The sequence below is a fragment of the Plecotus auritus genome (assembly GCF_963455305.1).
Source record: "Plecotus auritus genome assembly, chromosome: 4".
NCBI lineage: Eukaryota > Metazoa > Chordata > Mammalia > Chiroptera > Vespertilionidae > Plecotus > Plecotus auritus.
Genome location: NC_137775.1, coordinates 38,122,354 through 38,147,557, shown reverse-complemented (window position 1 = coordinate 38,147,557; position 25,204 = coordinate 38,122,354). Strand labels below are relative to the sequence as shown.

The 25,204-nt window shown below is 44.3% G+C and overlaps 1 protein-coding gene and 1 long non-coding RNA gene across 3 annotated transcripts in view; one reads left to right on the top strand and one right to left on the bottom strand.

Annotated features, from left to right (window-relative positions):
• LOC308246229 overlaps window positions 1-25,204 on the top strand; it is a 102,640-nt gene that overhangs the window by 68,779 nt on the left and 8,657 nt on the right. The gene's annotated exons all lie outside the window — the stretch shown is intronic.
• Window positions 1,545-25,204, bottom strand: part of TRAF3IP2 (TRAF3 interacting protein 2) — a 39,091-nt gene continuing 15,431 nt past the window's right edge. For both annotated transcript variants that reach the window (XM_080664208.1, XM_080664209.1), the window contains exons 3-9: window positions 17,942-18,122; window positions 14,687-14,865; window positions 12,483-12,571; window positions 8,871-8,939; window positions 7,748-7,864; window positions 4,461-4,535; window positions 1,545-2,122 (exon numbers count right to left, since the gene is read on the bottom strand). In XM_080664208.1, the coding sequence (XP_080520334.1) occupies window positions 1,976-2,122; window positions 4,461-4,535; window positions 7,748-7,864; window positions 8,871-8,939; window positions 12,483-12,571; window positions 14,687-14,865; window positions 17,942-18,122 (857 nt within the window). In that variant the 3' untranslated portion in view covers window positions 1,545-1,975. The remainder of the gene's footprint in view (window positions 2,123-4,460; window positions 4,536-7,747; window positions 7,865-8,870; window positions 8,940-12,482; window positions 12,572-14,686; window positions 14,866-17,941; window positions 18,123-25,204) is intronic.

Sequence of the window (25,204 nt, the reverse complement as noted above, 5' to 3'; positions counted from 1 at the left end):
TGCGCATGCTTTTTGTTTTTTTCTTTTTTTGCTACCAAGCTGCAACAGTTTAATGACTATTTGTGGAACACCAGGGACCTTCCCTCATCATTCACCTGGGGTAGGAATAGTGGCTGAGCACTCAAGACTGGTCTCTGAAGGGAGGAAGAACTAATAACATCACATTATTAAACCTTTGCTAACTAGAAACATTTCAGAGTACTAATTGCTGGTGCCATTCTACTAGTATTTATAACCATGTATAATCCTTAATGATGCTACCCCACCTGGGAAAAAAAGATAACAAAGAGAAAGACTTAAAGATTATGTTTGGGGTGTTTTACATATTTGGAGTTAATCAAACAAGTAAGTCACCGGGCTGGTCTGGCTCAGTTGGTTGAGCATTGTCACGTGCACCAAAAAGCAGTTGGTTGGATTCTCAGAGGCAACCTATCGATGTTTCTCTCTCACTTTGATGTTTCTCTCTCTCCTTCTCCCTAAAGTCAATAAAAAACATATTCAAAACAAAATGAAACAAAAACACCCCAAACCAAGTAAGTCAGTTCTACCAGGTCTCAAATGCTTTGAAGCAAAAGGTATTTGTCATTGAGTCTTACAAATGAGTATTTAAGGTATACTAGCTTTTCTTTTCCTTTAAAAAAAAACCCAAACATAAAGACATTCATCTTACTATCTCATAGTTTAAGAGGTTAGGCAGACAGATAAGGGAGAAATAGCTGAAAAGTCTTCATATTGGATTATTCATCTTGGGCTATTATTAAAGTCATTCTACCTTGTTCTATATAGAATATATATTTTGGGGGTTTTTTTGTAGACAAAAGGAACAAGATATATATTTTTTCCCTAAAATTATGAATGTGAGAGTATTGTTGAAGAAAAATAAGAGAATGTCTCTGTTAAGAACATGAAATTTCATCCCCTGGGAGATATAATTATGAAAATGAAAACTTAGTTATTCCTGAACAGAGTATTTAGAATTTAGGTCCTAGACCTTAAACCTTTTAGGGTCATTAGAGATACTTTTTTGTCCATGTCATTTTATAAACGAGTCCCCGGAGTTTCAGAAAAGTGAAAGGACTTGCTTAAGGTCACACAGCTAGTTCGTGATAGCACCGAGATTGGAACACGTCTCCCAAACCCCAATTCCAGCCTGCTCTGTACACCCCGTCACTTCATATCACACACAAATATTTTTACATATATATTAAGACCCTAAGAACTATGATTCTATTTAGAATCATGGTCATGTGTAGTATAAAGTTGTTTTGTTTAAAAGTTCTACTGCAAGAATAAAGTTTTCACGATTATGTTAAAGGCATTGTTTATCTGGCTTGAATCTTTTAATGTAGTCTGTTACATCTGTCTAGTATTATATCTAAGAAGCTTTATGATGTTCCTGGAAGCAGCTGCCCATATTATGTTAATATATATATATATATATATATATATATATATATATACACACACACACACACACACACACACACACACACACACACATACATATATATATATCTTCTTTGAGATAAGGGAAACACAATGTTACAAAAGAGTAAACATTTTATTTGTACATGAATCCTTTTGGTCCGAGGCCACACAAGCATCTGGCTAACACATAAAAGTAGCCATAAGCAATGGGAGGGTGTTTGTGGTCATTTACATGTGGTCACTTATATGATCTCCATGCTAAGCAGTGAGAGGCCCAGAATGGACGAGTCAGACTGTTCAGAGGAACAAGCAGTGGGGATAAGAAGCAGGGAATGCAGCAGCCACGCCTCCATTCCAAAGACAGGGTCTGTGGAGGTCTCAGGAGGAAGAATAGGCTGCAGAACAGGTTTTCTGGGGTTGGAGGGCCCCTCAGGGAGGGACTGAAAACAAACAGCTGTGAATGCTGCCAGCCAGCCTCAGCTAGAAGAGTGCCTGCCAGAACAGGGTCCAGATGTGGCCTGGCCCCAGTGAGCTGGGGCTGGGGGTATCACAAGGGTACCACCTGAAGCGTGGGCAGAGGCCCCCGGGGGGGAGCCACGTACTCTTCCTCTCTGAGCAGCCGCAGCAGGATGTTTTTTTTATTCTTGGGCCAGCTGTAGACGTGAGTGTTCTGTAGCCAGGTGGGCACATGCTCCTGTGGAGAGAGAATGACAGGAGCAAAGGCCATTAGAGAAAAACCTGGATTCCAGACCCCAGGCTGGGTTCCAAAACATCTACGGCTTTCCCTTCTGGGGCATTTCCTACCAAACCATCCTGGGAGTTGCAGTGTTTTGCTTTTGGAAGGGGTTAGCATGTGATGTGCTCTTGGCTTCGGGTGCAAGCTGTATATCTCATTATGGAAACCACATGTGCATAGCATTTTCTGTCAGTCTCCCAGGCTACCTGCCCTTTGCATTTCAATGTGCTTTTCACCACCCTCACATAAAAGGGGTAGGACCGAGGTCATGCAGAGTGATGCGAATTCCCCTGTGATTTTGTAAGAAGTATGCCAAGACTTAATCTAATTCATTATCCTTTCACTCCAGCCACAGGTCTGGCCTGCAGTAGAAGGATCCCAGCAGACCTTCATTAGCAGGCAAAGGCAGAAACTGTGAGCTGGGGATTGTGGGGTGCAGTTTTAGACTACCCTCATGGAGTGGGCATTCTGTTGGGGAAAGACAGATACTGAATAAGTAACAACATCTAGTGTGTTCGATGGGGATACATGCTGTAGAGAAAAATAAAACAGAGAAAGGGGATAGGCAGTGCTGGGGCCAGGAAGAATGGTTTGCAGCTTTAAACCGGGGGTTTAGAAAAGAGCGGAGAGAGCAAGCTTTATAGAGACCTGAGTCCAGGCGGATAGAGTGCGCCTGGCTGGTTCAAGGAGCAACTCAGTGTGGCTAGAGAAGAGCAGCGAGTGAGAGTAGGTGAGGGGCCGTGTCACAGCCTTGCAGGTTTTTTTTTTTCTCTGAGAAGATAGCAGGCCTCCGGGGACTGCAGGATGAGCTTAGAAGCAGCACCTGCCCTGTGTCAGGCATCATGCTATGTATTGATGACACCCAAATGAAAAAGACACAGGTACTGCCTTGAAGAATTAATAGTCTTATGAGGGAGTCAAAGTATAAAGAAAAAAAAATTGTTTTCTAGGCAATGGCATACCCAGAGGCCAGGTGGTGGGACAATCTTCCCTGAGCACAGACAACAAAGGGATTGTTTGAAGAAGTTTTAAAAATATTAATAAAACCAAATGAAAGTTGGTCAGCTTTTTCTATCACCCTGCTCCAGTAATTCTAAACAATTACTCCCAGTGCCTTTACCCCAACCACACACCACTGAATCAAGGTCAGCACAGGGGAACAGAGATCAGGAGAGGCTAGAGAGACTGGGTAACATGAGGATAAGCAAGAGTTCACTAGACAGACAAGTCGGGGAAGAACACTGCTAGTAGAGGGAACAGAAAGTGCAAAGGCACAGAAAATGAAAGCATATGTGCGTGTGAGGGCATACTGAAAGAGTCCAGTTTGACCAAAGCGTAGAATCATCTACACATGGTGACAGGGAAGGCTGAGCATGTGGGCACAGGCGTGTCGAAGGGGCCTCGCATGTCGTGCTAAGAAAGGTGGAGATGATCTTCTAGTCTGTAGGAAACCACTATGAATTTGAGCTGGAGAGAGATCAGATCTACATTCTGGATGTCCCTCTTTGACAGCAGAGCAGAGGATGGCTAATACAGGGCCAAAGTGGAGAGACAGGGAGACCAGTAAGGAGATCTTGCAGTGCGAGCAGTGAGAGCCTGGGCAAGGGGTGGAAAGGCAGGCTATTGTGCAGGCTGTGAACTGTGCAATCCTGGGTTCCCATTCACATAATCTGGACCCTCCCTCATCCAGAAGTCTCCATGCAGTCCTGGCGTCTAGGAGTCCCCCAGGGTGCAGCTGGGCCTGAGCTCAGGGTGCAGCAGTCTCACTTTCAAGACTTTACTACCTCACTGCCTTCCCTTTGCCAAGGCATGGCCTCAGGTGTGTTTTTGCCCCCATCCCCCAAACCTACTGGCAGGCCCTTCTGGTGCAGAAACCCTCCTATGAACTACAGTAAAGTTCACTTTGATAATTGTGTAGATTTAATTCCTGTATTCTACAGCTTTGAGAGCTGAACTGTGTGCCACAAAATACTTCCGTGGAACAGCCAGCAAAAAAGTACACATCTTGACTTTTATGTACAAGAGATAAGAAGTATCAGATAAACAGTCACTTTTTGGCTCATGAGTTAAAACACAAACTACCTCTTTGTGTGTAATAGCTGTTCGAACAATTAGGACAGAGATGGTCTATCAGATAACACTCTATTCATCCTGCTGAACCGAGTGGGGCAACTTGCTGATCTTTCTAACACTTATCTCTAAGGAGTGATAGAGTTGACTAGGTTTTCCACTTAAAATCTCAGATAGCAAACAAAGCAAAGCTTGAATTCTGAGGGGTTTTTTGTCTGTTGTTTACCTTCTTAGCGTTTGGGAAGAGCACAGGGATGAATCTGAAATTCATACTTCCTTGTTTTATGAACTCGATCTGCATCTGGAACAGAACAAATTCAAGGTTTAATTTCAGGAACAAGGATGAGGAGTTAATGTACGGTACCCACAATCATGCGAGCCCACACAGTGCCTTTATTCTGATTTCCTTGAGTGCCTCACCCTTATAATTTGAAGCTCTCCCCATTACACATCTATGCCATCTACTCATTCACCAATCACTTACTGAAGGCCTATTCAACGTCATGCTCTGTGCTGGACTTTGTGTTTCAAGAATTAGGATTAGGGTCTGCTGAGCTGGGTGGCATCAGCTCACAAAAGCCAGATGTGTGCCTCTTCCCAGTTCTGTGTTCTGTGACTTCACATTGGTAGCCTGAAATTGGCCATCATGAGAGCAGTTATACCACAGAAATGGGAAGATGCTGTGAACCAGGGTTTTGGGGGGAGGGGGATAAGGGTGAACCAGTTTACCAGAACACCACTGATACAAACAAACCATATCCGCACAAAGCCAGCAGTTTTGTGAGCAGTCAGAAAGGTAAATTACCAACCACAGTGCAGTGTGAAAAAATTGCTGTGGAAGCCCCAGATGGGGCCCATCCATTCTACATCAGTTACAAGGACATTTACAAGGGAGGTGTCATTTGGATGCTGGAAGAAGAATGTGGTCAGGCAGGGGTAGAGGGGAAGGATGTTCTCAGCTTAGAAAAGGGCCTGAGCAAATGCCCAGAGTGTGGCAGTAGTCAGTGGGTCGGGACCAGCAGGTAATGCCCTGCAGCTAGAGCACAGGATGGGCTTGGAGGCAGAGGAAGGCAGGCTGGGGGGTCAGTTGTGAAGAGGTCTGACTTCCAAGCCCTAGGCTTCCCACACAGTTCCAATTTGCTCTGACCCTGCAGTGGCCCCAGGAGCTCTAGCTGCCAGAGCTCCATCAGAACCAGAATTTTCCATCTGAGAGGAGTCAGTCTTCCAAATCCTGTGACCAGCACCAGGTATGCAGGCTTCTGATGACAAGAAGAGGAATTATGCATCCCAACTATTTCATCTTCCAATTGATTTTTATTACAGAGGAGTCTTCGTCGTGCATGGAATAAAAACAGAACCAAGAAGGACGTGCCAGTGGTGATGACTTGTTACTGAATTCACCAAAGAAAGCCCTCCTAAACTCATACCCGTCCACACTCATGCTTATTTGCATACACGCCCAATCACACAACACACAGATCATCCACAAGGTGTTTTCTCAGAACCACCTCCCCTTGAGAGTCAGACGACACCAAAAGCATGTTTTAAAGTGACCGAAGCGCTGTGCCACTCAAAGCACCAACCACATCAGTGCAGACACGTGAGAGGAAGGGCATAGTTTACTAGTTAAAGGTTAAGCACTGAGGCAGTTTCTGACTTCCAGGACACTGGACACTGTAAACTTGTTCACTAGGCTGCTCCGCCGGCAGGAGTGTGTGTTTTTCGCCCCTATTTCCAGATATTGGCTTTGTGTGCAGTCCTGGCTCTATGACTCAGCCCCTCCTGGGCACCTCTTCACACCCTCTGTCCGGGAGTTTGCTGCTGCCTGGAGGGGACCAGGAAGGCTGCCAGGCGGGCAGAAGGCACGTCTGCCTCTGGCCTCTTCAGCCCCTTCCTTGATGAGGGAGGGCCCAGGACATGGTTGCCCCAAGACACTGAGTGTGAGATAATCTGGCTCATAGCTGGGCACAGTCAGACCAGCTCCGGGCCGAGCCGTGTTCCTGCCCGGCATTGTCACACTCCAGCAGAGCTCCACAGGTTTCCTCGGGACCTGGAGGGACCTGGAGCCCTTCCCACACACCAGCTGTCCGCTCGGGACTGCCCTATTCCTAGACATGCAGATAGGACGTTGAGTGCTTTGAGGCCACACACACAAGCAGCAGCAGACAGCCAAGGGGTGGCAGCTCCCAGGCCAGCCGTGACCTTTCAGGGCAGAAATGATACTTCTCTGGGCCCTGCTCGTGGGCTGTTGGACCCGGAGAGAATGGAACAGGAGGGAGACGTGTCCCCTGACTCCTTGGCCTTACTCTGTGACCTCACCACCTTGCCCTGGCGTTTACTTTGGGTTGGTTCTGAGCTCAAGTAAGTGGCTGGCACTTGGCAGAAGAGGAGACAGAGACCCTGAAGACCCAGGTGGGGAACACCCACCTACCTTGCCTTTTTCCTGTGCTCCTGATCTGCAGGACACACCTGATTTAAGTCAGCTTCCCCAGAGGTAAAGCTGCAAGGCCCCGGCCGGCCGGCCTGCCTGCCTCCTGCCTTGTTCTGCTCACCCATTCCATCGGGACCACTTCTGCTTCCTGCCCATCCTCCTGGCCTCGTCAGTGCCCCTTCCAGGTGCCTGCCCCCTGGGGAATGTTAGGGCTGAGATGGGGCTTACAAGTTCTAGTCCAGTGATCTTCAAGCCTTTTTAAATCTCAGAATCTTTGGTCAACAAACAAGCCTGACTGAGAAAGGCAGACAAGCTGTGCCTGAGGTGGGGTGAGAGGCCCAGAACACCCACACCCCCAGCACATATGAGCACCCAGTAGGGACTATGGGAGCGTCTGACATCCTGGTCAAGCATGTCTAGTCTGGCATCCTGGTCAGGCGTGACTGTCTGCACAGTATCTCTAACTGCTGAAAGCAGGAAGACTGCTAGCCCATAAAACAGCCAGTTCTAAAGCTGGGTGTTATTGTCTGCCAGAACATTCCATCAGATGCTGAGTAAGTCTAACTCCCTATAAATGTCTCCCCCAGTTTTGGTTTGACCAGGCCCCATAGTTCATGAGCTGTGAAGAATAGAGACACGGAGCACAAAGTGGTTTAAGCAGTGGGCCCAGGGTCACACAACCTATACGTGAGGAAGCTGATTTTGAACCAACTGCATGAGTCCTTTTCGCCAGGCTGCTCTGCCTCTGTGGAAAGGCGGGGACAGGATGTGACACCACACAGGAGCCCTGCCCCTCACGCCCCGCCTGTCGACCCTACTAGGCCTTCACACTTGGTAAACAAGCAAACCAGCAAGCTCTATTTCCACACTCGTGGAACTCAGATCACTGATTCCTCTGCCCTTGTTACTGCAGTAACAAGAGCACTGAGTCTCAGAGGTGTGCTGAACTGCCCAAGGCCTCAAAGGTAGCAGCCCCCCACTCTCCTGCCTGGGGTTCTTCACCGGCACCACGCGCCTTCGCTTGGTCTCTAGTGAGGGACAGGCCTTCACAGAAGAAAGAACTGCGGGCCGTCACCACTCACCATGCGATGGATGTACTTAGTATGTAAGCCGTGCTCATCCTCGTCCAGCTGCGACTCAGCGCCTTCCACATCCTGTTTGTATTTGGGGCTGATTGCTACGATTATCATCACTGTCTTCTGTTAATGAGAGGGAGAAAGCATGTTTATGAAAGTGTGAAGTGCGGTCCATTTGGTGAAGGCAGGCTGGAACCCGGCCAGCAGGGCTGTGTGCTGGTCTGACACAGTGCGGGGTGGAGGGCTGGGCTCATTCTCCGTGAAAGCACTGCCCCCGCTCAGGCAGACTGACTGCTGTCTCCCCTGCTCCCTTCTGCCCCACACCCCCCGGCTCCCTTCACACACCCAGAGCAAGTGGCTCTGCGTGGAGCTCTCCTAAATGGATGCGGCTTTGCCCACCATTTCCACAGCCATCACTAATCCGTGGCTAATGAAAGCCCGAACCACTAAGTGATCTGCATCTTGGTGGAAAGACTGCAGCCCCAATGATGAAACCCCCTCCCTCCAATCCCCTCCCTCCCTAAGCCGATCAAAGCTGCCAGTGACTGCGCCCTGACTGCCCTGCTGATGGCAGGGCCCGTGAGCAGGAGGACCAGACCTTCCGCACAAAGCAGATGCCAGGCTGCTCACAAAAGAAAAGCCAAAAACCCCAGCCTGCTGAGACCCTCCCCACCCGCTCTCTCCCCCAAAGCAGCAGCTAAAGCGCCCACAGGGACACGCTGGCGGCAATCAATTTCTATCTTGTTGAAGCACAAAGTGCCGGGAAAGCTCTTCAGCCCAGTCCTACACCACACTTGGGGTGGTCTTGGATTAAATTGAATTCTGCCGCTCCCTCCCCACTCCCGCCTTCATTTCCTCCTTCCCTATTCTGGTCAGAAAATTGTTTGTTCTGATTGTTATCAACCACCTGTGTCTGGTTGGACTGTTATTTCCTGCCTGTGCCTGTCCATGAGGGCGACCCCATCCTTCCTCTCCAGGTCTTTGCACGGCTGCCAACAAGGGCGGCTTTGTTGGGACTTTCTCGGCTTTGGACGTGGTGGGTGTGCCAGGGCTTCTTTCATAAAGTAACTTCACAAGCTAATTGTCTTTCTCACCAGAAAATAAACTCAGGATTTTGAAATGTACTTACATCTCTAAGGTAGCGTTCCATCCACTTAATGATATCAATGCCTCGGATTCTATCCTCAAAAATGTCAATCTGCAGGGAAAGATGTGGGAAGCAGCTCTTAATGAGAAGCTTTATCTAGATGCACAGCAAGAGAAAACACGAGACTATATGCATTTAAAATGGAAAAAGTTACTAATGCTTTTTGCAAGGAGGAACATATAAGTCTAAAGAAAATACAATTTAAAAATAATGGTCCCTATTTCAACATTAGTAGACATTGAACTATTTAATACCCATAATTAGGATATATAGGCATGAATCAAAATGTGTCTTTGCCTACACAATAATTATGTTTTAAAAACCTGAGAGACATGGGCAACAAGTTGGATGTAAGCCAATAATATACAAACCATATATATATAATTTGAAAGGCAAACATGATTCTGGAACATTTTAATGGCTACATGGTGTGCAAGTACTGAGATATAACTGTGGTGCTTTACTTGCATTAGCCAGGTCATCATTACTGTATTATGTCCAGTTTCAATCCATATGTTTAAAAATGATTGGATGAAACTTGGGATCAAATCCAAGGAATAGTCACAAAAACAATTACTAAGATCGTGGGGAACGGTTTATGATGAAAATCAAGAAGTAGACCTCTTGGGCCTTGAAAAGACATATAAAGTCTCTGAAGGAGTACTGGAAGGGGAGAAAAGTCAGTTGTCCTGTTTTACCGAAGCCCGAATGTAAGGCCGTTCTTGGGCTCAGACCTGTCCTGCAGCCAGAGGGTAGTGAGTGTGTACAAGGTGCTCTTGATCAGAAGGAGGATTATGTGCTGGAATGGGTGACTCAGGGACAGTGTTCTGAGGAGGTGTTAGTTGATTGAGCCACACCACTTGCTCCCAGATCAGTTGTCTTAAATGTCATTCCACTATTTAGGACTGATGGGGTCAGCAAGCTGTCCATGGCATCTACAATCTAGTCTCACCTCTCTCCTCCCCACATGCCCTGCCTACTTTACTCCCCATTGCCGCCCCAGCACTGCACCAAAAAGCACAGTGCCAGCCCCTGCTCTCTGATTCCTCCCCACACACTGACTTCCTCCTCCTCACCCCACCAAATTCTACCCCATTGTGACACAACCCGTTATTGTAACATTCTTTCATTTACTAAATGTCTCATTTATGTCTGCCTGATCTCTTCAACCTGGTCCCAAGCTTCCTAGAACGAGATAATGCTTCATGTTCACCAAACTGGCAGATACATATGGTACATAATGCGAGCTCAGAATATGTTTCTTTACTGATGGCACATTAAAAATGACCATTTGCTGCTTTAAAATGTCTGATGTCCAATGACTTACATCAAGTAATCTTGAGAAAGTTTTTGTAACTCTCTGTTACTGTGTCAGTAATCCATTTCTGTTCTACAAGACAGAAGCCCCATAATGCTGGGGCTGAGAATAGACGGACAACTTAGCTCTACTCCTGGTTCTATGATTGGCTTCTGCACTTCCCACTTGCATGAGTTTGGGAACATTACTAAAATTCTCTTAGGTTTTATTACCTCCATTTGTAGTAGGTGGTTAATAAATGCACTTCCTAGGGTGGTTGTGAGGATTAAAATGAGTTAACATGGAAAAGGCATATCATAGTGCCAGGTGTGATGTAAATACTCAATAAATGATGATGATGATGATGATGATCCCAGCTCATAAATTATTCCCTGCTGTGAGCTGGACATTCCAGGAGGCACAATGAACTGGCTATCTTCCATTTGTCTCTCCAGATCTCTGCCAAAGTCCACAGCTCTGTCAGGCCAACTTCTCCACATGGCCGCTGTTATGGGCCAAATTGTACCCTCTTCCCCACCAAATCATGTTGAAGTCTTAACCCCAGTGCCTTGGAATGTGAATGTGTTTGGAGCAGAGGTTTTAAAGAGGTAGTTAAGGTAGATGAGGTCATATGGGTGGTCTCTGGTCCAATATGACTGGCGTCCTTACTGGAGGAATAGGACACAGAGGAAAGACAGAAGGAGATGGCCGCTACAAGCCAAGGAAGAAGCCTCAGCATGAAATCAATCCTGCTGACACCCTGCGCCTGAACTTCCAGCCTCCAGAACGGCGAGGAAGTAAATTTCTGTTGTCTCAGCCTCGCAGTCTGGGGTACTTTCCCTAAAGCAGCCCCAGCAAACCCATACAGCCACCCTTTCTCAGGTTGCTGTAACCACTGCTCCTCGCCTCTTTAGACCTAGGGGTGGTAGCAACTCGCTGCTTTTGCTTGTCCCAGGATATTCCCAAAACTTACATAGAGCTTTGAAAACAGTCCCTTTAAAAACTCTCCTTAAATTACCCATGAAGTCTCCTCACCACTGAGGAGGTTCTAACCTATCACCTAGTAGTGAGCCGCCAGGACTGGGCTCTGTGGTTCTACCACAGGGCTTCGCAGAGATGAGGTCAAGGAGAGATTTAAATTCTGCCTCAGCAGCCTCTGGTTGTTTAGGTCACAAAAACCTGCCTCTTCTCCCAGGGCAATCAGTATGCTTATTTGGAAATGACCAAAAGTAAGATCTTTTCTGACACGCTGGCCTTATGTCCTTTATGTCACGGTTGCCACAGCACTTGCTTATTCCAGAAATTAGAAATGGAAATGTTGGTCTCTAATATAGTCATGAAGTTGGAGTGTATACATTGTATGCTTTTATAAACTTTCAAACACTTCTGTTTTTAAAAAATCACAGGATAAAGAAAAAATTCGAGTAAAAATTCTTGTTAAATGATCATCTTTCAAATGGACATTTTTATTTACTAAGAATTCCCTCTTTATCCGTCAACCTTCCTATCCGTAGACATTTCCCTTAATTTTTGGCCACTCTCTAGAATTCACTGTCACTGAATACCCAGAGCAGGCCTTGGGGAGGAAAAGAAGTGGCCTCTGTGTTTGAGGAAAGCCAGTCTTCCACATAGGCTCCTGTGATGTTTTATTTACTGTCAAGAAAAGCTTACATGGCTTGAAGCGGTGGCAAGGCGCTACAGGGGGACTTGAGGAGCGCGTGCTTCCTGAGATTTCTCGGGCCAAGATCACAGTGGACCGCAGGGCTGGGTTGTCTCCCTCCCTTAGAACTAGACCAGCTGAGAACTTGGCCCTGTGGTAGAAGCATCCCTACTGCATGGGGTGTGGAATGGCAGCTGTGCACGGTGGGGGACCCAGGCTGCAGGCTTCTGCCTCAAACCCCCAGTGCAACAAAGGACCTTGTAAAATACGCGGGTGAAGCCTGCAGCCTCCTGCACCAGGAAGCACAACCAGAGCGGGTGAAAAAGGGCAAAGGTACAAAGTGCAGCAAGAGGCTGGCGTTTCCTTCAGGCCAGGGGTCAGCTGCGTCTGGGCTCGGCATTAACCCCCTTCGGGATGTTCAGCGGGCAGTTCAGAGGTTCTCGCAGGGAAAACATGCTGGAGACTTTAAAATCCAGAAAATAATTACCTAAATTCATAAGCATTTAGTTCATAGTCACGTAAATCAAATAATTTAGTTTAAAACATCGGCAGCTATTTATCACTTGTCTCCTTTTGTGTTTTTCTTTTCCTGTACTCACTTTAATTGTTCAGTCTTCTCTTTGGATACAATACTTACTGCAGTTTGAAAGCCATTTACCAGCAGAAAGTTCACGAATTTCACCACCTCCATGGCTGTGTCCACAGAATAAGTGATAAAGACTTTCCCTAAGAGAGAGTTTTCACATTTATTAGAAACTAGCCAAATAATAATAAGTATATTTTGAACAATACATGTAAATAGTATGCAATGTCTTTTGTTCTTCTAGAATAATGAAGGGAAACCTCTGGGTGGGGGTTGGTCTAAGGGTCTGTGCCTGCAGCAGTGTGGACTGCTGTCCTCAGGACATAGATCCGAGGGCCCAGAGGAGCAGGGGGTCTGTCCCAGGGCGTGCAGACTGCTCGGCGTGCATGGAAAGCAGAGGCACAAGGGAGAGCGCGGGCAGGCTGAGACATGCCGAGGAGGTCTTCTGAAAAACCACATGATGCATTAACAGAAAATCGGTCACCCAGAACCTGCACGTCCTTAAAGTCAGGACACCACCTGGATTCCTAGAGACCCTTGGCCCTGTGCCTAAGGAATACTCTCACAGCAGGCCAAGAAGCTGAGTCTTGCTAAGGGGCCACCCTGTGGTGTCCTCCTTTGATCTCACGATGCTCTCTGCTGCCTTGAACTCTTGCTTGACATGAGCAAGTGAGGGGAGAGGGAAAATGTTCCCTACCCCTCCTCCCTCCCCATCCACTCGGTGGTGGGGGAAAGGCCAGGAAGTTGGAGTAGACTAAAGCACAACTCAGAAACGTTAGGAAAATCTCAGTAGCTTGAAGGAGAGTCACTGACTCTGGGCGGTCCAGCTCTCGGCCTCCCTCGTGCCTCCCTAGGTCATCCTAGGGCGGCAGACAGTATTGTGCCTACACACTTGACCCAGGCAGCGTGAGAACCAGTGTTTTCTCAGGCTCACGCCTTGGGGAAATCATCTGGCTAGCACGTTAATATGATAGATGAACAATCTCTCTGTGTTGGTTTCTAGTCTGGAATGAACCTGCTAAATCTCAGGAAGCCCCTGGGGCAGAGGGTGGAGAAGAAAGTGGAGCTGGAGAGAAAATATGAGTCTTTTTATATTAATCTATGCGTAGGCTCTTGTGTTTTGAAACCCGCCTCTCAAATGGAAGTGTGCACAATGGTCATATAGGGTCTTTTAAGCAGCCAGGTATATTGATGGCACTCAGTTTCTTCTCAACACTTAATATTCAGCCAATTCCTATGTAATAATTTTAGGACTCCCTTTACGGATTATGGTAAAATAAATATGAGCTATGGACTGACGCCATGCCTATATCCTATGCAGGGTAGCATCCATGCTCCAGAAATGCTCAAAATTATAATGTGTAAGACTTTAAGGAGATTAAGAATGTTTTTCTGAATGAAAAACAACAATGGATCATTGCATTAGAGATCGTTCAACTCCTAAAGGACTGAAGAGCATGGATCCCCAATAGGAATTAGTGAATGCAAAAGGCTTAATTTTCAAGCTTGGTTCCAAGAAGTGCCTAGATTTAGACAGGACTTCCTAGACTTACCTGAGCTTCCCTAGCAAGCACAGCAGAATATAACAATTTCACAAACAGTGGCTGCTTTCCTAAGATTTGTGGAACTTACTGTCCTGACTGGCCTTAATATGAGAACATTTTGGTGATATTGCAACATTTTTGTTTCTGACTGCAAAATGTGGAAAAAGAATTATCACCTGACACGTAGTCAAATATTTCTTTAAAAAAAAGGCTTAGTTTGCATTTGGTTGTCAGGCAGCATGGAGAATGTGAGACTGCTTTTTTCCCAACAAGACTGATCATTCCTACAGGAAACGACCTCGTTCTTGATGGCCGCTGCTAATTTATGATGAGAAGCTAGGTTCCTGGCCAATACCACATGGACATCCAATCAATGTACCCAGGGACAAGTCCACTCAAGAGCATCATTTAGAAGAGGGAAAAAGCATTGGGGTTATTTGTTGTTGGAGTGTATGGTTAAGAAACTCTAGTGATAAGCACTTTGTGAGTATCGTTGGTAGTGTGCAAATCACCAAACACATACATACAAAATGTTGGTTATTCTTTTAGCAAAAAGCAAAAAAGTAAATTTTATTTACTTGAGAAATATCCAAGATAATGGATGAATAATCATGAAGTACTCTCAAAGTATATGGGGGTGTAGGGGAGGAGGAGGAGGAGAAGGAGGAGGAGGAGGAGGGGGAGGAGGAGGAGGAACCATTGCAAACAACTTACGTAATTCTTCTGGTAAATTGCTTATTTTCAGAGTTCCTCTGGCTGGAGGGTTACTAGGGGGTCTAGGGACAGCAGCTGGAGATGGAGCCTGGGGACCCTGTGGTCTCAACTCGGCAGGACACTCCAAGGACTCCTCAGGAGCTCCAGCTCGTTTCGGTGGCTGGTTACAAGGCTGGTCCCTGTACAGGAATACATGTACAACAATAAAATTTTCATTTTCAACAAAGGCGCACCTTGAGGAACAGGAAGGCTTTAAGAACTATGGGAAGATACCAGTGAGTTATCTTTCTCCTCTGCTTCCATTTCTTTTCTGAGCCAGAGGGACAAGGGTTGCTCATGGAGTTTCGGTCAATAAGCTATAGGGCGGGTTGCCATATGTAAGGGCCTGTGCTAGGAGTCTCATGAGGGAAGCAGAATTTGATTTCTCTATTCAAGGACTGTCTAATTGGGAAGATGAGTCTCATGCACAGGGCTGATAAGGTCACCAATAAAACATAATATAATGGGTGGTGCAAGGTTGGTGTTAAAGGCATTCTGATAAAAAGGACTTTTAGTTCATGATAGATAACATCTGATTACATAGCAAAAAGTAGAAAAGGCTGTGTAGCTTTAAAAGTACTAATGTTGTTAATAAATGGATGAAAATCTGATACTGAAGATCCTTTCAGAAAGTTTCTACCACTTGGTTTTAGTTGCCAATATTCCCACAAACATTCTGCTGAGAAGAACTATCAGACACATTCATGTGAGATTTGGAAGCAGAGGAAATGCAGGCCGTGCTTCTGCTACTTCTGTGGTTTGTGCTTCCCAGTGTCAAGGTCAGGGCATGGGCATCCGGTTTTGGCCAGTGCAGATCTAGCAGGCACTGAAGGCATCAATAGTTGCAGTGCTGGCAGCTACCTGGTTCTGGATTGTACTGTGCAGTGTGGCCAAGAATGGAGAGCTCCACAGCGATGTTCTGATTCTCTGCCTGTCTGACCCTAACACTGGAAGCAGCCTCTTTGGTGTCCTGTTCTGCGGTGTTGCTCTGGGGTCATTCCTGGAAGCCCAGCCTAAAGTTTGCTCCTTCAGCCTCCAATAATGTTGTAAGCACCCAGTTCCCAAGTTAAAGCCCTTCTGCTTAAAATTGCTAGAGTTGTTTTCTGCTTTCTGTAACTGAATCCTAACTGATAAGGGGACTAAGTTTTTTCCCTTTAAAAAAGCTCTGATTCAAATGTTAACATTTTAAAAATGGAGGTAGTGGGAACATATATGTTTCTATTTGTTTTGTGTTTGAGATTATTTTAAAATTTTAAAAATGTTTTGTTTTGATTACAAAATCTATGTGTATATGCCATTTTTTATATGGCTTATTGCTTGTTTTTATATTTTTACCTAAAAGAGTAAAATATGCAGGAGACTTGTGCAATAGGATTTTAAAGAAAATGACACAGAATCCAAACTATAGTATATTTCTAAAATAGGAATATTTGAGAAAGTTATTTTTATTTATCCAGAGAAAATTTCTTATAAAATATGTCTTCTTCTAATGGGAATCTAATTCCATATCCTTTTTGCATTAAATTCCTTTATGCCCAAAGTTGTTTGGTTGTTATAAAAGACAAATGCTCATTTGATAAAGAAATCTTAAGGCCTTGATAGTATTAAAAAACTTCAATATAAAAACAAAATCACGAAGAATAATGACAGAGTAAACTTTCTGTATTAATGTTCTCTTCCAAATTACCAGGAAGAGGAGAATTAGCGTCATTACCTAGACTTATATTCCATGACCCCAGAACAGCAATGTTAAATCTTTTTCATCTCATGGCACACATCAACTAATTACTAAAATTCTGCAGCGATCTGACAATAAAAAAAGTATAATTTTGATTCATTCACACTGGACAGCTATTATTGTGTTGGCTGTTGATGTTGTTTTATTTGACAATCTAAAGGAAAAGAAGTCTGTGCTCCTGACTAAATAGTCAGGTTGTGCATGTTTTAAGAACTCTTGCAGCACACTGGTTGAAAACCGCTGCCCTAAAATGATAAAATAAATCCAAGGACACCATAGCTGGCTTACATTGATGTTACAAAAATAATTACTCTGTGCTATATTTACAATTCTTCTATAAATCTAAAATTATTTCAAAATAAATGTTTAATTTAGAAATTACTATTCTTCCCCTAATCAACACCAAATATGTTTCATAAAGATGCTTAAATTTTGTTTTCCTTAGAATTTTAGATATTTCTTCTGCCACAGGGCTTGTAGCTTTAAAAGCTACATTTTACATTTTCCTTACTACTATTATTTGAACTCCATGTAATTTTGTATTTAACAATAAGGGATCTGTCTGGAAAGAAAATCGAAAGGCTCGTGGGCTTTTGAGTGAAGGGGAAAGCAGGCATATACCTTACCTGTCATTATAAATAGGGTGGGCTTTTTTTTCTTTCAATAAACTTTTTTTAGATAATTACTAATTTCTGTATTTCTGATAAAAACTGCCATCATATCTCATTTTGTTTTCAAAGCAGAATATACTTTTACTCTGAGTGGTATATAAAAGTTGTGCTGAGCAGAGCAAAATTTCATTATTCTCTAATTTTGTCATAAAGTAGAAAGCTCCATTTACATGAGTTTTTCCTATATATTTTAGATGCATAAATTAAGAGGAAAGGAAAGCTTGAAGAAGAGTCAAAGAGAACAGCTAGGAGAAGAACAATTTGAAGGACTAGACAATTGGAATTATTTTTCTGGAAGAAATACAGGAAAGAGCTAGTAATGGCATTCAACATGTGTGACTGTTTTTGTTACAAAAGAAAATCATCGGCTATTTTACATTTTTATTGGGAACTAATTGAATTTAAAATTCCAAAGTAAGAAATGGGTTAAACAGGTACACAAACTAGGGATGTGAAAAAGAACTTCCTAGAGGTGGAAGTCAGTCATAGTAAAACTGAACAGATATTTCATGGGCGAAAAGGCCAGGTGATCTGAAGGTAAAAGAAGCAAGTGTAACTTAGCATCTTAGGAGCCTTTCTTTCAAGAGAATTTTGAACAGTCATCAGTGGCTTTACGTGTCTGGTAAAGAGATTCTTGTCAACCAGCCTCCGCTTCCTTTTGACCTGAAAAGTCTGTGTGGAGCGTTCCACTGTGTGGCTTGGCCACTAACCTGGGTAGTAAACCAACAGAGTTTTAAACCCTTGACTGCATTGACAGCATGCTTTTTCATTTTAAAACTATCTGCAAGTTGGTTCCGTAATACTCACTGATATCTCAGGAGCCCTGGGGAGGAATGGTCTCTTTGTGCGAGCCTCTCTTCTTGGTCCCAGGGGCTGGGATAATTCAGAATGATCTTCTGCACAGGGTGGGGGCCTCCAGGTAGGGGCTGCCCAGGTAGAGCCGGTTGGATCACTTGCTGGTAGGCTGCTCGAGGGTAGTCCTGGCCATCTGTAGGAGAAGACAGCCAAGAGAACAGGGAAGACTGACTTGAGCTCCTTCATGTGAAAGGAGAGGTAAGCTCAGTGCAAATTTTTGTCTTGATACCAACTGAGGGTTCCAGATATCAGTTACCACCTCTGTAATGTTTGTCATATTTCTGTACAATCATTTACTTCACAGTTTTCATTAAATTGAGTCATTGAGGTTTTGTTTTCCAAAATAAAAACATCTGTGAAATCATGAGTCTGGTGCTCTAGTTGGAAAATGCAAAGCGCCACCCAGGCCCCCATTTTAATAAGTTACTTAGGACAATCCAACCATGAAAAACCTCCCCCCATCACCATTCCTACCACAATTCCCCAACTTTCTAGAACCCACAGCCAGGAGAAATTGTCCCCATAATAGATAAAGAATCACTATTCTTTCTTTTTCTTTCCCCAAGTGGACACACACACACACACACACACACACACACACACACACACCACTTTCTCTTACCAAGAAATAAATGAATGAAAACTTGGCTCATACCTCTGGGAAGTAGCCAACCAGTTGGCAATACCACCCAACTTTCTTGGTCGTTTCGTGCTAAAGCCTACGTGCACTTGAGGCCAGGGCGGTTAGAAGAGGGCACGGCTCAGCACAGCAGGGCTGGCAGTGACTTATGTGAATGTGTAACCCAGGAGAAAGTTGGTCCCAGCCAAGCCTAGGAGCAGCAAGTCTCAAGGGAAGAAGGCAGCCTGTCCAGGTGGGAGAGGAGCACGGAAGGCCAGAAGAGGGATGCAGGGCACCCGGTACAGGGGAGAGAGGAAAGCTCCGAGGGAGCTGCCCAGGCTCCAGGGTGGGAATCTGAGAGGTGAGGATGTGCCTTGGGGTGGGCCCAGCCTCTGAGGGAACTGGAGAGAGCTAAGTGGGTAACCCTGCAAAATTAACCATGAACGCCTCCTGTGAGCCAAGCATTGCCACCTCTGCCCTTGTAAGAAGTTGGATATCTAGGAGGCATAGCTAGGTAGGGCAAGAAAGAACCTGTTTCTCAGAATATGTGAATATATCTTTATTCATTTTCTGATAATAAAAGTAATAATCGAGTTTTCCCACTGTAGGTAGGATACATGCAGGGAGGTAAAGTGAAATCAAATTTGCAAGCAAGCAATAAAGTAACAGACAAGGTAGGTTGGAACCAGAATGTAGAGGGTGAGAATGTGGCACATGATTGAATTCTTAGTTCAGTAGGTAATCAGAAGCCATTCAAGTTTCCAGGGGAACATTCAGGGGAATAATGTCCTCAAATACGGAAAAGAAGACAAACAACGTGTGTGTTCACTAGTGTGACTACCTTCAGGTCTCCACTGTCTGGATGCAGGAAACTTGCCTCTGTGGCCCTGGAAATGTGCCCAAGCCAGTCACTCGTCATCAGATTCCCTGGATTCAATCTACTGTATTGTCTGCTTTGACCTGTGACACTAGCAGGTCCTTCCTGTCATGTATCCTCTGGCAAAAGTGACTATTCTCCTCCAACCCAGGTTGACTCCTGGCCCTGAATGTAACCTTTGCCCTACAATTGTTTAGGACTGGTCATGACATTAGGGGCTTAAGAAAGAGGAAGAGGATTAAAGGGTCTACCCCAGCCTCCAGCTGATAAAGGAGACCATGATTTGAGGGCATCTCTAAGAATGGGGAGATGGGACTACAGAAACCCCTGTGTTCTAGGACAAGATACACTATGCAGGTTTTGCTTTTGCAGCTTCCCTGGGGCAGGTCAGATATATTCCAGGGGTCCAGGTGGCCAGTTGGAGTTTTAGGCCAACAGGGAGGTCACGACTGCTGCCCCTTTCCCCAGCTAGAAAAAGCACCCCTGCCAGCAGACCACCAGGCAGAAGCCAGCCCTGCTTGTAGATGAATCTGGCATGAATGGACCATTTACAAAACCAGCTGTAGGCATAACCAGGCTGTCCAGAGATCCACTGCACTTAAAATCCACCCTGCACAATCCAATCCCCATCCTTCTTGGTCGTATCTCCTATGCTGCTCTCACACGCTTACCAAGCCCCAACTACCACTGTGGCCATCTTTCTTCATCTTGAACACCCCAAGCTTGTCCCCACCTTTGGGCCCTTGAGTTGGCATCCTCTCTGCCCAGAATGTTTTTGCCTTATATCTTTACAGATCAACTTCTTGTCATTCAGGGCTCAGAGGCTCAGATATGACCCCTTCACCCAGTTGCCCTACCCTACCCCCACCCATTTTACTTTCTCCATAGCAATTAGCATGTGTTTGTGTAAGTAAGCATGATTGTTGTCAACTTCTTGTCTGCCTTTCCTCCTAGCATCCTGTGAAAGCATGGACTGTGTCTGTTTGCCATCATGTCTCCAAGCACAGTGCAGGCATCAGGGGATGCTCAATAAATGCATGAAGACTGAGCAGTTACAAAGCCAACTACACACACACACACACACACACACACACACACACACACACACACGTTCACTAAAAGAGAAGCCATTCACACTCTGCCTGCTAGGTCTTGGGTAATCTAGATCAGCGGTCGCCAACCAGTGGTCTGCAGACCACTGGTGGTCCATGCGGTCCGAAAGGTTGGTGACCACTGATCTATTTCACTCTCATTAGCTGTCCTTTTTTTTTTTTTTTCTTAGTGTCTCTCTCTGAAAGTAAGAAGAAGAAAGACAAGGTAAAAGAAGAAAAATTGCCAGGCTGGCGTGGATCAGTGGTTGAGCGTTGACCTATGAACCAGGTCACGGTTTGATTGCCTAGTCAGGGCACATGCCTGGGTTGTGGGCTCGATCCCCTGTGTGGGGTGTGCAGGAGGCAGCCGATCAATGATTCTCTCTCATCATTAATGTTTCTATTTCTCTCTTCCTCTCCCTTCCTCTCTGAAGTCAATAAAAACATTAAAAAGAAAAAGAAGAGAAACTTTGTTGGTGGCCTTGAACATTTTTAATATTTGAAATAATGTTTGCTTCCAATATCCATTAATAAGTGGCTAATAACGTTTTATTTGCTTTAAAAGGACTACCCGGCTCTAATCATAGGGCTTGTTTCTTTTCCAGAAGGCGGATGTTAGTGCTGTTAATCAAAAGCCTTTGAATCCAGGTCATATGATCTCTAACAGATTATTTCCCGCACAACACGTTTTTGTCTCATAGCAACAAATCTTATCATTAAAATCACCAAGGCATGTGGGCTAAGTGTTTGATTAGCTGTAACTTTCATTTCTGAAATGGCCACCTACAGTAAAAACTTAAACTGGTTTATGTGAGCAGACAAAATGATCCACCTCAGCTAGTTTTTAAATTAGGGTACTGACAGAACAGTTCTTCATGCTGTCCTTTGATTATTTAAAACAAAGAAATACTGAATATCAGAGAGAACAGCAAATACAAGCTTTCCCTCTTGTAAGTGGAATTTGGTTTTGTCTGGCATTTGGCTGGTTGTGTAGGAAAGTTGCTAAATAAAAACTATGCTTAGTAGATAGATGAATATCTTTCATTGCTCAAATTTTGATAATATTGTTTTACTATTTTGATGGAGGCTTACTAGTTTAGGTGGGTACCATATATATAACAACGGCTAACATTTATTGAGTACTTGATACATGCCAAGCACTCTTCTAAGTTCTTTGTTCTGGATTACAGAGTTCAATTTTCTGTTTTCCTAATGAAGTTTAACTTAGAATCAAATCCAAATTCCTCACGATGGCCCTTGCATCCATCATTGTCTAGCATATCAAGTCTCTCCCTGCTCACGCCGCTGCAGCCCTGCTTTTGGTACCTTAGCAAGCTCCTACTTCCTTGACCTTCTCATCCTTTAGGTTTCAACTCAAATGTGTCCTTCTCAAAAAAAATTCTCCTCCTGGCCACCCTGTCTATTGTCTCTTCTAACACCTGGTTATTTCCTTCATAGCACTTACACTTATTTTATTTGCTGATTTCTATTTATATACCCAGTAGACTGTGGAAGACAAGCCCATGTGTTGTAGTTACCCATGTACACTCAGTGCCTACCGGTGTACTTGGCAAATATTCATTGAATAAATTAATAAGTGAATGGACAAGTTCTGATTCCAAATCCCAAGGACCTCCCTCCATTCCGCCCCTCTCCCATGAGACAATTAGAGATGGCCTTTTCAAGGCTTGATATCACAGGGGCTCTCTCATGCTGAGGTCTTGCTCCTTTCCCCAGTAAGTAGGGAGAAGGTTTCTTTTTGTTCATTCAAGAAATATTTAGTGATCTTCTATAGCCAGACACTCGGTGAGCACAGATAAATGGGATACAGTTCCCTTAAGTAGCTCAAACTAAGAAGAGAGAGAAAGAAAATCTGTGTGTCTGTAGGTGTCTGTTTTGAAACACAAACCCACACTTGTTAGTGTGTGAGGAGAGGCGTGCAAGTCGGCAGCCACCTACATGGTAGACTTAAGAATTACTGCCCCAAAATATCTCCCCCACTAAATTGCTCCCCCGTCTAAAATTTCACCAAGAGAGTTTATTCTGTGGGAGATGAAGAATAGAAGGTGGTGGGTGGTGTGATAGACAAATGATTTGTTAGCATGGCAACGCCTCGATTCTGAGACAGTCTTAATCACAACACACGCTACAAATCCTACAATCATAAACGGGTGCCCAGAATGGTAGGTTATTTGTCCATCTTATGACCCTCTTGGTCTGAGTACACACGGTCTTCACATTCCTGGGTTTTTACCACTTAGAATTTTTAAGCCAAATCCTAATGAGGTTTTCCACTTATCAGACAAAGCATTCAACATTTTTCTTCCTTATTAAGAATGGATTAGGAGAGTTTATGAGAAAGTAAAATCTGATTTTCAAGTTGTCAAAAACATCATGATATAATGCAGGTTAGCCAGGAAGCAAAAGAGCCAACATAAACTGTTACAGGAATGCTCACAGCTATAAGCAGCTGTGGCTCCTGGAGGGCAGCTCCTTTCTTGATCATTTCTTCCATCTGGTTTGTCTTTTCCTTACTTTTGTGTGTGCGTGCATTCTAACATGCAAATAATCACTTTTTGGGGGTTCACATGAGCAATAGTAGGTATGTGTCCACAGTTTTATCTTATTCGGTCTCCTTGGTAAGGAAAGCAAGAATTTTATAGTAAAATAAAGCCTCTTTAGATTTAATACATTCTTTTTTTCTACTTTATTTGTATTATGGGTTTCATTTGATTGCACAGTCATGATCTCTATTCTGGTGACCTTCCCTAGAAGGATTCTCAGGCCGCCATCTCCAAAGGGGGTTGAGGAAGGGTGGAGAGACAGGCTTATTTCCACTTCTCCACTTGCTTTGAAAACTTTTTTTTTTTTAACATGAAAGGGGAGACCGGTAGCCATTTTTGCTTTAACTTGCAAAGGCTAAGATATGCCATTTGCGTGGTGATCATTATTTATTTATATTTTCATTAACGGAGAAGGAAGTAATGCTCTTCTAAAGCCGAGAAGAACCACGTAGCCATGGTTTCCAACTGCACAAGCATCCCTTAGGTGAACAGCTCCTTTGAAGTGGTTTTGCTGGCAATTAAGTGCAGTTACAGCCCCGACATGAAACTAAGCATTGTACACATGCTTCGAATACTTAAAATCTGTACCAGCAAAGGGGATCTGGAAGTCGAGGAGCTCTCTGCAGAGCTGTGCTGCAGGATTTTAGTTTAAATAATAACAGTAACTGAGCTCTAGTTATTCAGGGCTTACCATAAGCCAGCCACTTTCCTAGTATCTTTAATACATTATCTCATTTAACCCTCACAGCTACATGGCGGGAAGCCCTGGCTATTGGGGGGGGGGGTCTCATAAGATATTCTGGGGTTGCATTGCCCCAAGGAAAAACCCTAAGCCCTGGGCGTCCTTGACAAAAAGGACCCAACCCTGACCCTCTTCCCCATGATTCAAGGCATATGCAGGGTGAATCAGGGTGAGCCTGTCTGTACACTCTCATTTCCCCTTACTTTTCTCTTTTCTCTCTTTTACTTATTGTTCATTATAAAAGTAATACTTGCTATAACAAATGTAACAAAAGTACATGAAGTTGGAAGGAAAATCTCCCCACTCTTCGTAATTCCCTGTTCCCTTCTCCCATGATCACTGTTAACGGTTGGGGCCAGATTTTTTAGTATGCAGTTTTTAAACACATACCGTTTTAAAAAATAACATGTATAGAATCTACACGGCATGCTTTTCCACTTAATCTTTTTTTTTTAATGTCAGAATGTGTATTTCACTCTGTAATAGGAGCCTCCTAGTCCACTGTATGTTCGACACATTACTTATATTCCCCTTATTGATAGGCATTTTTGTTTTTATTTTTACTCTCATGCAACAGGCTTTACTAACCGCCCTTGGGCATGCATTTTTACCTGCTTGTGCTCAGTGTTTCTGTAGGTTCCCACAGTGAGACTGCTGGGCCAGAGAGGAGGCACATTTAACTTTTGTTAAATCGTGGGACCGCCTTCTGGAACATTATACCAATTACACTCCTACCAGGAGCAGGTGGGAGTGTTTCCTTCTCCAAAACCCACTAACAGTGGATGGTGGTCAAGGTTTTTGAATCTTGTATGCCTAATTAGGGAAAAGGTATCTTTAACATTTTTGCACATATAAACTTTCCTTAAACTTAGTAATGGTAAGCTTGGTTTCATATGCTTATTGGCCGTTTGTATATTTTCTGTGAATTGTTCCCCTTTCCTGTCCAAATTCTCTCCTCTCTGCCTTTCATCACCTCTTTTCACTCCCAGGATCCTCGGTGTCCCCTTCCTCCCACCCCTTCAATAGAAGGAAATAATGCAGAAAGCAAAGGGAAGGGACCTGATGAAAGAAATCAGGACACGAGGTACCAGAGGCTAAAAGTGTTCCCAGTCAGGAGTGTCTGTGTTTTAAAAGAGCCTGCCCAGAGTGGGCAATGCTCACCTCCAAAGACTGGATTGCTTATGGTGCCACTTTAGGCTTCAACTGGAAAAATGTTTTCAACTAGGAAGATCTTGCTGGAACCCTCATATGATAATAAATCAATGCTTTCTTTGTCTATCATCATATTCTGATAAAAGCACCTGCTTGGGACTTAGTATCCC